The 13,853-nt window shown below is 52.7% G+C and overlaps 1 protein-coding gene and 1 pseudogene across 1 annotated transcript; both read left to right on the forward strand.

Annotated features, from left to right (window-relative positions):
- Positions 1-7,796: 7,796 nt before the first annotated feature.
- On the forward strand, positions 7,797-8,163 carry LOC132225613 (transcription initiation factor TFIID subunit 10-like; annotated as a pseudogene).
- Positions 8,164-9,115: 952 nt separating this feature from the next.
- Positions 9,116-10,848, forward strand: LOC132225614 (THO complex subunit 4-like). Its single transcript, XM_059680696.1, is given in 3 exon segments — positions 9,116-9,269; positions 9,548-9,808; positions 9,811-10,848. Coding segments are annotated over 3 exon segments (1,275 nt in total). The 3' UTR covers positions 10,671-10,848.
- The last annotated feature ends 3,005 nt before the right edge of the window (positions 10,849-13,853 follow it).

The raw sequence follows: 13,853 nt of genomic DNA on the forward strand, positions 1-13,853 counted from the left end.
TTCATGATAGAGAACACATTTCTTTTCTTATTCTAGTTATGGCCATACTGACAATGATAAATCCTAACCCTAACCCTAACCGTAACCCTCACCCTCACCTTCAGCCTACACTAAACCTCACCCTCACCCTAACTCAACCCTCACCCTCACCCTCACCCTCAAACTAACCCTAACAACCCCAAACCTAACCCTAACAACCCTAACCTGACCCTAACAATAAACCTAACACTAACCCTGAAACTGACCCTGATGCTGACCCTGATCCTGACCCCCACACTAACCCTTACACTGACCCTAACCCTGACCCTGAGCTGACCCTGACCATGAACCTAACCTTACCCCTGACCCTGACACTGACCCTGAACCTGAACTTAACCCTAACCCTGACCCTGAAACAGACCCTAACCCTAGATCTGACCTTGACCTTAACCCTTAACCCCTAACCCGGGGCATCCACCACCTGGGTTTTCCCAGAAGGCCCCGCATGCGGCCTGGCAGTGGAAGGGGGACTGGAAAAGTTTTTTGGGGGGTGGGGTGTGACTGAGGACCGAGAAAACGTGCCCAGAACAGTTTTTGCAGACAGGAACCCTTAAAACCTAAACCCTGGGGACTTTGAAAGCCTAAATGTGGCGAGTATTCCGGGACAACAATGGAGGAATCATTTTATCTTTTTTTTCCCCTTTCAGTTTTTTTCTTTTTTTTTTTTTTTTCGGAATTGAATGTATTGGGGGAGACATCGGTTAATAAAATGAAATGGAATGCAATAGGATAAAATTTAAGGTGTAAATACATAAGAAGCTTTGCATTGTGGATGAAAAGGGGCCACATGCTAACCTGACCCAATCCTGGGAGGCCTGGACTGGCCTTGCAAACTCAGACACCTAAAGTGATCACCCAGGATGTTCTGAACTTAAAAAGACTTTTTAAAGTAGAAAGCAGTGTATAGTGAGTGGATAGTCGCTCCCTAGGCTGGGTATCTTCCCAGAGAGATCATCTTTGAACTTACTGGTATCAGAGCCTATTGTCTTTCTATGCCTCTAGGAGCACATGTCTTTGGATTACTACATGCCACGGTAACAAGTCACTTTCCTTTTTTCCAGTACCCTCAGAGAACAGCCCAGGGTCCCAGAGAGGAGACCACAAATTCCCTCATTGCTACTGTTGTATATTTTTTAAAAAGCAAGGGACATATGAATAAACAAGTGGAAAAACAATCCTCTCCCTCTCCCTCTCTCTCTCCCTTCCACTGTCTTTTTAAACAACAACAACAAAATGGCCCTAGCCAGTTTTGCTCAGTGGATAGAGCATCAGCCTGTGTACCAGGAAGCGTCCTGGGTTCAATTCTGGTCAATGGCACATGCCTGGGTTGTGAGCAAGATCCCCAGTGTGGGGTGTGCAGGAGGCAGCTGACCGGTGATTCTCTCTCATCGTGGATGTTCTATCACTCTCTCCCTCTCCCTCTCCCTTCCTCTCCAAAATCAATAAAGATGTATTTTAAAACGCACACACACACACACACATGCACACACACACGCACACACACACACCAACAACACAAAGGTATTAATCCACCTTTGTGTAGTAAAAAGTATACTTGTACAATGTTTTGTATTTGTATTTTGTGCTATTCAAACGGGGAAGTTAAAACGCGGGATTGGGGGGAGGATTAAAGAGAGGGATTGACCTTTGCCCTTTCAAAATGGCGGCTGCCGCCCTAACTGGTTTGACTCAGTGGACAGAGCATTGGCCTAAGGACTAAAGGGTCCCAGGTTTGATTCCAGCCGAGGGCATATACCTCGGTTGTGGGCATATCCCCAGTAGGAGGTGTGCAGGAGGCAGCTGATTGAGGTTTCTCTATCTTCGAGGTTTCTAATTCTCTATCCCTCTTCCTTCCACACTGTAAAAAAAGTCAATAAAATATATTTAAAAACAAAATGGCGGCTGCCAAGTCACTGGAGCCAAAATGGAGGGAAGTATGCCAGGGTCACCCACATCACAGGGCAGTGCATGAACACTAAGTTAGAGATCCACCTCATGCGCCGCATCCACCTGCCAGATGGCGAGATCTTCCGCAACTTCAAAGAGCTCTCCCCTGTGGTCCAGGAGACTGGCAAGCAGGTGATCCGGGAGCAGCAGCCTCGGCCGCAGCCGCAGCAAGAACACGGGACTGAGGAAAGCCAGGGCCACAGTTTTGGAGGAGCAGCGTGTTCCGTTAGTTCAGGCTGTGGACGTGGGATTAAGAGACAAGAATTACCCCTTAACCTTCAGGATGTGTTTCTATGTAGTGGAAACCATTAGTGTTAACTTACCTACCTTCGTCTTCGCCTGGCGCCGCCCTGGAGTCTTCATCCTGTTCGATAAGAACCACTTCAGGTTCCTCTGGTTGTGGGCAAAATACTTAATCCTGTTCGGCAGAGTCCAGAACACCTTCCACAATGTGGAGGCACCATCCCCGCAGACCTTACTGGAGATGCTCTCGACATTAAGTTCGGACCCCTTCGTAGGAGCAGCTTGCATGCACTTTGAAGATTTGACCTTCTGACCTGGTTTAAAAAAAACAAGAACCTTCCTTTTAAAATTAAAAAAAGAAAACTTCTTAAACACACACACAAACACACACACACACACACACACACACACACACACACACACACAAAACCCTCCTTAGAAATAACATTGATCCAACCTTTCAATGCTTTACACTTTTTGGCAAGCCCAGGTGGCCTGGCCTGGACTTGGTCTCTGGGCAGGGGCCTGACCATTCATCCAGAGAGGGAGCTGAACCAGAGGGCCCAGCCCAAGCATGGCATAAGAGCCCTTCCCGCCCTCTGCTGGTCGAGAAGCGCCAATGCAATTCACCCTCCTGCAGCCATCTCTGGGGAAGGCAGAGACAGGTGCCTGGACTTGACCTGAGGGGGGAAGGACAAGCACGGGGCCACTGTCTACAAGAAGGCAGGGGCTGAAGGGTGCTCATGGATGCCGACGGACCATTCAAATCAAAAAGTGTCCGTGCGTGATTGCGGATGTACACACACAGACAAGCACACCCACACCCACACCCACACCCACACCCACTCACTTACCCCACCCCCAACACACACACACTGGAGCCCAAGTTCCGCTATCAAGATTTCTAATGAGTGACCCACGTCTAGGAGTTTTACTGTGGCCTTTTTTCCTTGTGGCTTGTCCGAGACCCACCCGAGCCTGTCTAAATATATATTGTCCCCTCTTCAAAGCAGAAAACGGCGATGCCGCCCGGCAAGGCGTGGAGACGGAGCCCTGCGCGCCTCCTTGGGCACCTGCCCCATCTCCCAAGTCCTCCCCAAGCCCCGGGAATCGCTTCGGCGGGGAAGTGGCGCCCTCTACTGGTCCTGGAGCGCCAATGCAAGCCTCCTCCCCACCCCCCACCCGCACCCCCTTCCGCAACCTCCTCTGGGGAAGGCAGAGTCAGGTGTCTGGACCTCCCAGGTGTGGGCGGTGAAGTCGGGGGCAGTCTCTGGCCCCCGTGGGGTGGACGCGGCAACCTTGCGATCCGTCCCAGGGCAGCGGGCTTCCCCACTGTCTCCTTCCAGTTCACTGGTCTGGACGTCAAAGAGCACATCGGAGCGTTGGCTCAGGGCCACAGATGCGTCGTGGGCGGTCACGTGGGCGTCATCTATCTTGAACCACCAGCCGCTCGCTACTCGGACGGAGCACAAGTAGTGGCCGCTGTGGCAGGGGCGTCTGGCGTCGACCAGCACCGCGTAGAGCCGGTACAGCAGAGGGCTCGCGCTGCGCTGAGCTGCCAGCCAGAACAGGTAGTGCTGCAGGTCCAGGCGCTTGGGGTAGCGTACTTCCATCTCCGCCTTGCTGTCCGCCAGTGCCAAGAAGAGAAGTACTTCAGCACCAGCGTGAGCACGGGAGGGCGGGGTGGGGGGGCGCCGGCGGAGGACACGTACAGGCGCAGCGTCTTGGTGGCCGGCACCAAGCAAAAAACTGGCCAAGAGACAGCTGGTGTCTCAAAAAACTCGTTAGTCGGGACACTAAACTCATCCTACCGTGACTACAGTTCATACTGTATTGAATATTGAAAAGTTTCCTGTTTCTACCAGAAAATACATTGACATTCTGTTAGGGTGTCAGCCCCCAAGAGTTTTCTAAGTGTTGTAACCCTAATGACCTATCAGACTTTCATCCATTGGAGGTGGTTATTTCCATTTGTGGATTTTTAGCCAATATCAGCAAGTGGGTGTGGCCTAAGTAAGGGGAGTCCTATAAAAGGCTCATCTGTGCAGAGGACTCTCATCACTTCTCCAGAGCAGACTGACGGAAGTTGGAGCTGCCAGGTGAGTGAAGAGAATTCCTCCTGACCCCAATAGCGACAGAACTTACCGAGGTGGGAGCATTCATAGTAGACTCTGGTGAGTGTGGAATTTAGAATGTGTAGGTTTTTTGTTTTTTTTGTTTTTTTGAGTAAATATCTCCAAAAAAAAAGTGCCTACTTTATCTTATTACAAATATTTTCGATTTACCACTGCACTTGCTGGTATCTTCTCTAAGTAGAGAAGTAGATTTCTTAGTTAAATGAGATGACATCAATATTTTTAATACCTGGAATGGGAGCACTTTAATAGAGTGATATTTGGTATAATACGTTATTTCATTATTTTTTAAATTTTATTTTAGAAATCATTGGGGCCTGAAACTTGAAAGGCAAACGCGCAGTTCCCGGCATTCTTCGTGGGCGGTACTTCCCTTTGACCCCATGCTGACCTGAGGCCCTCCGGGGCCTCTGTCACTAAGGCGGGGAAGATGGAGGCAGCGTCGGTGTCGGTCCAGGTCGAGTGGATAAAGAACTGGGAGAAATCAGGGAGAGGCGACCTGTTGGACTTATGTTGGCTTCTCAGTGAAAACAAGAGCCTCGGCAGTTCGCCTTACAGAGATTTCCAGCAAGCTCTCTATGAGTTATCACACCATGTCACTCAAGGAAAATTGAAGCCCGAAAAGCAGCTGATGTTTTCAATGACAACAGCGAATTTCGTGAGGATATTCTTGCTGTTGTCTTTTGCATGTTAGATATTGAGACAACCGTTTTAGAAGAGAAGAGCAAGAGAGACTGCTTTATGCAGTTGGTATTAGCGTGTTTGTATTTCGTCTCAGACATGATTCTAAAGGAACACCTGGATCCAGAAACATTGACATTATTAAGACTTTTCAAACAATCACGGCAATTCGATCAAAGATCAGTTAAAATAAAGACGAAACTCTTTTATAAGCAGCAAAAGTTCAATTTGATAAGAGCAGAGAATGAAGGCTACGCTAAGCTGATTGCTGAATGGGGGCAAGATTTATCGGGAAATATTACTAATGACTTAATCTTAGAAAATATCAAATCTTTGATAGGATGCTTTAATCTAGATCCCAATAGGGTTTTGGGTGTCATTTTAGAAGTGTTTGAATGCAGACAAGAATATAATGACTTCGTTATATCTTTATTAGAATCATATGAATACTAGAGGCCCCGTGCACAAAAATTTGTGCACTCAGGGGGTGGGGGTCCCTCAGATCGGCCTGTGCCCTCTCTCAGTCTGGGACCCCTCGGGAGATAAAGACCTGTTGGCTTAGGCCTGCTCCCGGGTGGCAGAGGGCAGGCCCAATCCCTAGGTGCAGCCCCTGGTCGGGCTCAGAGCAGGGCTGATTGGGGAGTTGGGGCGCCATCCCCTGTCATGCACAGAGCAGGGTGGATTGGGAGGTTGCCATGCCACCCTCAGTCACGCTCAGGGAAGGGCTGATTGGGGGGTTGGGGCACCGCCCCCTGTAACACTGAAGGCAGGGTCGATGGGGAGGTTGTGGCGCCACCCCCTGTCACACACAGAGCAGGGCCAATCAGGGGGTTGCGGCGCTGCCCCCTGTCACTCACAGAGCAGGGCCCATCAGGGGGGTTGGGGCTCCATACCCTGTCACGCACAGAGCAGGGTCAATCAGGGGGTTGGGGAGGTCTCCCCTGTCACGCACAGAGCAGGGCCCATCAGGGGCTTGGGGAGCTCTCCCCTGTCATGCACAGAGCAGGGCCGATCAGGGGGTTGAGGAGGTCCCCCTGTCACTCACAGAGTAGGGCCGATAGGTGAGTTGGGGCACTGCCCCCTGTCACACACAGAGCAGGGCGGATCAGGGGGTTGGGGCACCACACCCTATCACACTCAGGGCAGGGCCGATGGGGAGGTTATGGCTCTACCCCGTCACAAACAGAGCAGGGCCCATGGGGCAGGGGGGGTTGGGATGCCGCACCCTGTCACATACAGAGCCACAGGGCGATCAGGGGGTTGGGGAGCTCCCCCCTTTCAGGCACAGAGCAGGGCTGATCGGAGGTTGGGGTGCCTTCCCCTGTCACGAACAGAGCAGGGTGGATAGGGGGGTTGTGGCCCCGACCCCTGTCACACACAGAGCCGCAGGGCGATCAGGGGGTTTGGTTGCTGCCCCATGGCATGCTGATCCCGGTGCCGGGAGGCCTCTCGGCTCCGCTGATCCCAGTGCTGGGAGGCATATTACCCTTTTACTATATAGGATAGAGGCCTGGCGCATGGGTGGGGGCTGGCTGGTTTACCCTGAAGGGTGTCCTGGATCAGGGTGGGGGTCCCACTTGGGTGCCTGGCCAGTCTGGGTGAGGGGCTGAGGGCTGTTTTCAGGCTGGCGGGTGACTGAAGCTCCCAACTGCTCCTTTTTTTCTTTTTCTTTTTTTATTCTGGGCCAGCTTTAGCTCTGAGGCTTGGCTCCAGTTCTGAGGCCTCGGCTGCTGAAAGCAGGTATCTGTTTTGTTTGGGTTCTATAATCAAAACACTGTTTCAACTCCAGCTCTGAGATCCTGGCTGGCTGAAAGCAGGTTTCTGGGGTGTTGTTTAGCTTCTATAATTGTAATAATGTTTCAAACTGCAAGCTCAGAGGCTGGCAGAGTCAGGCGGGGAATGTTGCCTTGCCATCACTGAAGCAAGCAAGGCTCATGTTCGCTTCAAGCTGTCTGGCTGCTGGCCGCCATCTTGGCTGGCAGTAAATTTGCATATTGCCCTGATTAGCCAATGGGAAGGGTAGCGGAGGTATGGCTAATTACCATGTTTCTCTTTTATTAGATAGGATGTGTGAACCGCAAACACTTTGTCATATACTTGGGTTCCAATTCAAGTTTTACCAGGAGCAGAATGGAGAGACTCCTTCGTCTTTATACAGAGTTGCAGCAGTGCTCCTACAAGTTAATCTTATTGATTTAAATGATCTTTATGTACATCTTCTTCCAGCTGATAGTTGCATTATGGATGAATATAAACGAGAAATGGTGGAAGCTAAGGAAATTCTTAGAAAACTTACGGTGGCTGTACTGTCTTCTGAAAAAGTGGATAAGCAAGAGAAGGCAAAGGAAAAGGAGGAGGAGAAAGTAGAAAAGCCCCCGGACAACCAAAAACTTGGTTTGTTAGGAGCCTTATTAAAGATTGGCGATTGGCATCATGCACAGAACATGATGGATCTGATGCCTTCATACTATGCTGCTTCCTATAAGCTAATAGCTCTTGCTATTTGCAAGCTTATTCATGTAACTATTGAGCCTCTCTACTGAAGAGTTGGCGTTCCTCGAGGTGCTCAAGGCTCACCTGTGAATGCTTTGCCAAATAAGAGAGCACCAAAACAAGCAGAGAGCTTTGAGGATTTGAGGACAGATGTCTTCAATATGTTCTGTTACCTTGGCCCCCACCTTTCTTGGGATCCCATTTTATTTGCAATAGTGGAGCACATCGGCAAATCCTTTATGAAGGAGTTTCGGTCTGATGGAAGGAAACAAGAACATAAAGAGAAAATGGAAGCAGCTGTAGGATTACACACCTACGATCCCAGATCCAGTGACTCGTTATTACCTGAACCACGCGGGCTTCGAGGCTCCAGACCCTCGCATACTTCGGCTCGTCTCCATAGCTGCCAAGAAATTCATCTCAGATATTGCCAACGATGCCCTAAAGCACTGCAAAATGAAGGGCACAGCCTCTCCCTGCTACAGAAGTGAGAGCAAGGACCGCAAGTACACTCTAACCATGGAGGACTTGACCCCTGCCCTCAGCGAATATGGCATCAATGTGAAGAAGCCGCACTATTTCACCTGAGCCACCCAACCAATATGTACTCATCTGACCCCCCACCACCCCAACCCCACCCCCCAACCCTCCACCCACACCCCACCCTCCCACCCCCCCTTACCCCCACACCAGCTTGTTTTCATAATAAATTTTATTGTTGGGGGAAAAAAAGGATTCATCATTACTGTCTAGTCTATTCTGATCGGCTAGTTCCTAGCGCAGCAGGGATTTTCAATTGGTTTACAAGCCCGTTTTCTATGGCCTGTGTTGGCTGCTCGGAGGACAGGGGCGGTTGGTGTGGCTTCCATTGTTCAGGATCTAGGGCGCCATGAGGGGCGACAGAGGCCGAGTTCGTGCAGGGCGCTTTGGTTCCGGAGGACTGAATACCAGGCATCGGGCGCAGGGCGCAGCCACATTCAGGAGAACCTTTCCTTGAGACCTTTTTGGTGAATGCCACCTGAAGGGCGTGCGGAGCAGGTCCTGCCTGGGGCATGAGCGCTCCTCCCCCCGACCCTCAACCTCACCCCCAACCGGAGAGGCTTCAGTGGATCAGACTGATTGGATTGACCAGGGGCGGGGCTGAAGAGCAAATGTTGACAAAATACTATTTTATTATTTTATTATATTGCAGTTTATGATTTTATTTTATGATTTAGTTTTATTTTTTTACAGTTTATGGTTTATTTTATATTTTATTAGTTTATGGTTTTATTTTATATTATTATTTTATTATATTTTATTGCGGTTTATGATTTAATGGGGCAGGCCCAGACTTGGTCTGTGGGAGGGGGCCTGCCCATCCATCCAGAGAGTGAGCGGACGGGGGAGGGAGCGGGAGGAGAAGAGGGGTGCTCTTGGATGCCATCCCACAGGGGAAATCCCCCAGTGCGCCTGCCTGGCTGCGGATGTACACAAGGGAGCACAATGTCCGGCATGGTGATTTCTGCCCTGTGACCCGCGTCTAGGAGATTTACTGTGCCTTTTTTCCTTGTGGCTTGTCCCGGGCCCACCCGAGCATGTGCAAATACCCAGAAAACGATGCCGCTCCGCAAGGCGTGGACACGGAGGCCCTGTGGGCCTCCTTGGGCTCCTGCCCCATCTCCCAAGTCCTCCCGAAGCCCCGGGAATCGCTTCGGCGGGCCAGTGGCGCCCTCTACTGGTGCTGGAGCGGTGACGCTTTCAGTCCTGGGGGCGGCTGATTGGTGGAGCGGGTTGGAGGCTGATTTGGCTCCTCCCACCACGCTCTCGGGCTATAAAAGGAAGCAGGGTTCCTCTTGGCAGAGCTTTCTCAGCCCTAGGGTTGTGGTCGTGCTCGTCGTCGTCGTCCTCGTTCTCCAAGGGAGCATTCAGGGGAGAGATGCTGCGAAGACCCGGTCCGGGGACATAGAAGCCGCTGAAGCACCTGGCTAGAGCCTGGCTAGGCTGCTGATCAACTGAACGCGCTGTCTCCGTGTCACTACTTCTTCGCCGAATCCGTCCACACCTTTGGGAATCTCTGGGCCTGGACCCCAACATCTGTTGCCCACACAGGAACAGCTCCAGCGCCACGCGGGAAGTAAAGGACCGGCGTGCTTACCCACGGGCTTTATCTGAGGCCGATTCCGGGCCCACAGTGACCGACAAAGTCAATATGTCTCTGGACGACATCATTAGGCTGAACTGGAGCCAGCGGGGCGGCTATGGCCACGGCCAGGGCAGCCGCAGCCGAGGCAGGGACCTAGGCTGGACAGAGGCTGGGCCGGCTCACACGGAGGCCCCAGTGGCGGAACGCAGACCGCTAGGCCGTTCAGGCATCAGGGGGGCCTCGACCGAGGCAGGAACCGGCCGGCGCCCTACAGCAGGCCGAGACAGCTTCCCTACAAGTGGCAACAGGACCGCTTCGGCAGGGGCTTGGGCAGGGGCACCGGCCAGGTGACCAGGGGGAAGTTGCTGCTGTCCAACCTGGACTTCGGGGTGTCCGACGCGGACATCCAGCATCTGTTTGCGGAGTTCGGGCCTCTGAGGAAGGCCGGTGTCCACTACGACCGCAGCCTGGGAACAGCCCACGTGCACTTTGAGTGGAAGGCAGATGCCCTGAACGCCATGAAACAGTACAATGGCGTCCCTTTGGATGACAGCCCCCTCGACATCCAGCTCCTCACCTCACAGAGAGACATGCAGCGCAGGCTGGTACAGATTGTCAAAAGAGGCGGGATGACTACAAACCGAGGATCTGGAGGATTCGGCGGCGGCACTAGGAGAGGCGCCCACAGGGGCAGCCGGGTTACAGGCAGGGTTACAGGCAGGCTCACCGGCCGCAATTGAAAGCAGCAGATCTCTGCGGAGGAGTTGGACGCCCAGCTGGACGCTTACAAAGTGATGAGGGACACCAAGCAGTTCGACGCCCAGCTGGACGCTTACATCGCGATGAGGGACACCAAGCATTTGGACGCCCAGCTGGACACTGACACCGCGATGAGGGACACCAAAAAGTTGGACGCCCAGCTGGACGCTTACGGTGCAATGAGGGACACCAAAGTGTTTGACCCCCAGCAGGACGCGTACAACTCAAGCAGGGGCATCAAGCAGTAGGACGCTGCCCAGGTGGACGCTTACAGCGCGATGAGGGACACCAAGCAGTTGGACGCCCAGCTGGACGCTGACAACTCGTTGAGGGGCACCAAACAGGTGGACACCCAGGTGGACACTTACAGCGCGATGAGTGTCACCGAGGAGTTGGACGCCCTGCTGGACTCTTACAACACGATGATAGACAGGAACCAGCCTCTGTCTGCCTTGCCCAGAGGTGGCTGCAGGAGGGTGGCTTGCATTGGCGCTTCTCGACCAGCAGAGGGCGGGACGGGCTCTTCAGGCCCACCTGGGCTGGGCCATCAGCTCGACCCTCCGCTCCCTGCCCCCCCACCCCTCCCCCCACCTCCTCTCTGGAAGGATGGTCAGGCCCCCGCCCAGAGATCAAATCCTGGCCGGGCCATATGGGCTTGCAGAAGCATCTGCACTTTGAAAGGCAGGATCAATGTCATTTCTAAGGAGGTTTTTTTTTTTGTTTTTTTTTTAATTTTTAACACAGAAACAAACAAGGGGGTCCCTACTGAATGTTGGAGAGTGTCTCCAGGAAGGCCTGCGGGGATGGTGCCTCCACATTCCGGAAGGTGTTCTGGAGTCTGCCTAACAGGAGGAAGTCTTTCTCCTCCAGCCTGATGAACCCTAAGTGGTTCTCATCGAACAGGATGAAGACTCCAGGGCTAGAGCGGCACGCTGGGTAGGTGAGGAGAAGTGAGGTAAGCATGTGCACGCCATAGAAACACATCCTGCAGGTTCATGGGTAGTTCTAGATGTGGTCTCCTGGGTTCGCGGCCGCAGGCAGGCAGAACAAATGGAACAGGCTGCTCCTCCGAAACTGCTGCGGTGCTGGGCTGGGCAGGGCTCTGCCAGCCATGGCCCTCACTTTCCTCAGTCCCGTTTTCCTGCTGCTGCTGCTGCTGCTGCTGCTGCTGCTCCCGGATCACCTGCTCATCAACTTCCTGGACCACGCGGGAGAGCTCCTGGTAGTTGCGGAAGATTTGCCATCTCGCAGCTGGATGCGGCGCATGACTTGGATCTCTAACGTCCAGCTTACATATCCCACAACGCTCCTGACCCTGGCATACTTCCCATGGAAGCTGAGCATGGTAATCATTGGGCGGCAGTCATAGAATCCGCATTGGAAGAGGCCTGGCCTGATGAGATCGTCCAGGCGGCTTGGCAGGAGGTAGATGCTGCGGTAGGTCCGGCAGGGACAAGGCAGAGAGCAGTCCTCAAGAGGTACGAACCCCGTGGCCCCTGAAGCCACCGCATTGGTGAATCCTTTTGGAGGTTTCTCTGGATCCACCGGACGCGGAACCTGTCCTTCTGAATCTGAATCTGCATTTGGCGGCTGTAGACGTACCTGCCGTCTGTGTAGTCCATCGTGGCTGATTTCCCCTCCGTGGGTCGAATTCCAAACGAGGCCTGGAGTTGCATTGGGCCATCCACATCTCCAAGGGAAGGCCAGCAGCTCCAACCAGTGATGCACAAGCCATCCACTGCTACATTCAGCAAATATTGGCAGGGAAGATCTAGCTGATCTAGCTGCCACAATCCCAAAATGTGTCTGTATGGGAACATCTTCGCATACACTTTGCGATAAGACATACCCCTTCTCTCCTGGCTTGGCAAGTTTTCAGGAACGTCATACTCCTCTTGGCAGGGCCGGGCCCAGAGGCCGTCGACGTGCTGCACTACGTGGCAGAATTTGGTGCAGGCCTGGGCCAGGCTGGCCAGGTCGGTGCCGGGGAGTGAGGCGAAGATCTCCACCAGCATCTCCACAGGCAGGTCCTGCAGTGAGCAGTGCAGGGGGCGGCATGGGGCTCGCGATTCCTCCACTCCCCGCACAGCACCGCGCTGTGGAGTCCACCTTGAGGTGCTTTTCTGCTGGGGCCGGCTTGCCCTCGGGCGCGGCCTTCTCAGCTGGGCCCTGGCACTCCTGAAGACACTGCTTGCCTTCTGCCACTGCCATCTCAGCTGGGAGCTGGCGCTTCTGAGGACACCGACATCCCCGCGAAGAGCCCAAGCTGCAGAGGTGAGCTCACTCCTCCATGCCTGCACGTGTAACAGCCAGCACAGTCCACCTATATCGTTTTTTAAAAAGCCTCTCTTACCCCTCCCACTGTGGAGTGGGCTATCTTACCAACAATGTCCTGTGCTTGTTAGGGTTAGGGTTAGGGTTAGGGTTAGGGTTAGGGTTAGGGTTAGGGTTAGGGTTAGGGTTGGGATAGGGTTAGGGTTAGTCTTAGGGGTTAGGGGTTAGGGGTTAGGGGTTAGGGGTTAGGGTTAGAGATAGGGTTAGGGCATATTCCCAGTAGGACGTGTGCAGGAGGCAGCTGATTGAGATTTCTCTATCTTCGAGGTTTCTAATTCTCTATCCCTCTTCCTTCCACACTGTAAAAAAATCAATAAAAGATATTTAAAAACAATATGGTGGCTGCCAAGTTACTGGAGCCAAAAGTGAGGGAAGTATTCCAGGGTCCTCCACATCACGGGATATTGCATGAACACTAAGTTAGAGATCCACCTCCTGCGCTGCATCCACCTGCCAGATGGCCAGATTTTCCGCAACTTCAAAGAGCTCTCCCATGTGGTCCAGGATATTGACAAGCAGGTGATCCGGGAGCAGCAGCAGCAGCTGCAGCAAGAACGTGAGACTGAGGAAAGCCAGGGCCATGGCTGGCAGAGCCCTGCCTAGCCCAGCGTCGGAGTGTCCAGGGCTGCAGCTTCAGAGGAGCCGCCTTTTACATTTCTTCTGGCTGTGGACGTGGCCCCGAGAGACGAGAATTACCCCCCAAACTTGCAGGATGTGTTTCTATGTCGTGGAAACTATTAGTGTTAACTTACCTACCTTCCTCTTCGCCAGGCGCTGCCCTGGAGTCTTCATCCTGTTCGATGAGAACCACTTCGGGTTCCTCTGGCTGTGGGCAAAATACTTAATCCTGTTTGGCAGAGTCCAGAACGACTTCCAGAATGTGGAGGCACCATCCCCGCAGGCTTTCCTGGAGATGCTCTGGAACATTTAGTCCGGACCCCCTGGGAGGAGCAGCTTGCATGCACTTTGAAGTTTTGACCTCCTGACTTGGTTAACAAAAAACACAAAACCTTCCTTTTAAAATAAAAAATTAACACAACTTCTTAAAGAATAAAAAACCTGCCAAAACACACACACACACACACACACACACACAC

This window comes from Myotis daubentonii, chromosome Y (genome assembly GCF_963259705.1).
Source record: "Myotis daubentonii chromosome Y, mMyoDau2.1, whole genome shotgun sequence".
Taxonomy (NCBI): Eukaryota; Metazoa; Chordata; class Mammalia; order Chiroptera; family Vespertilionidae; genus Myotis; species Myotis daubentonii.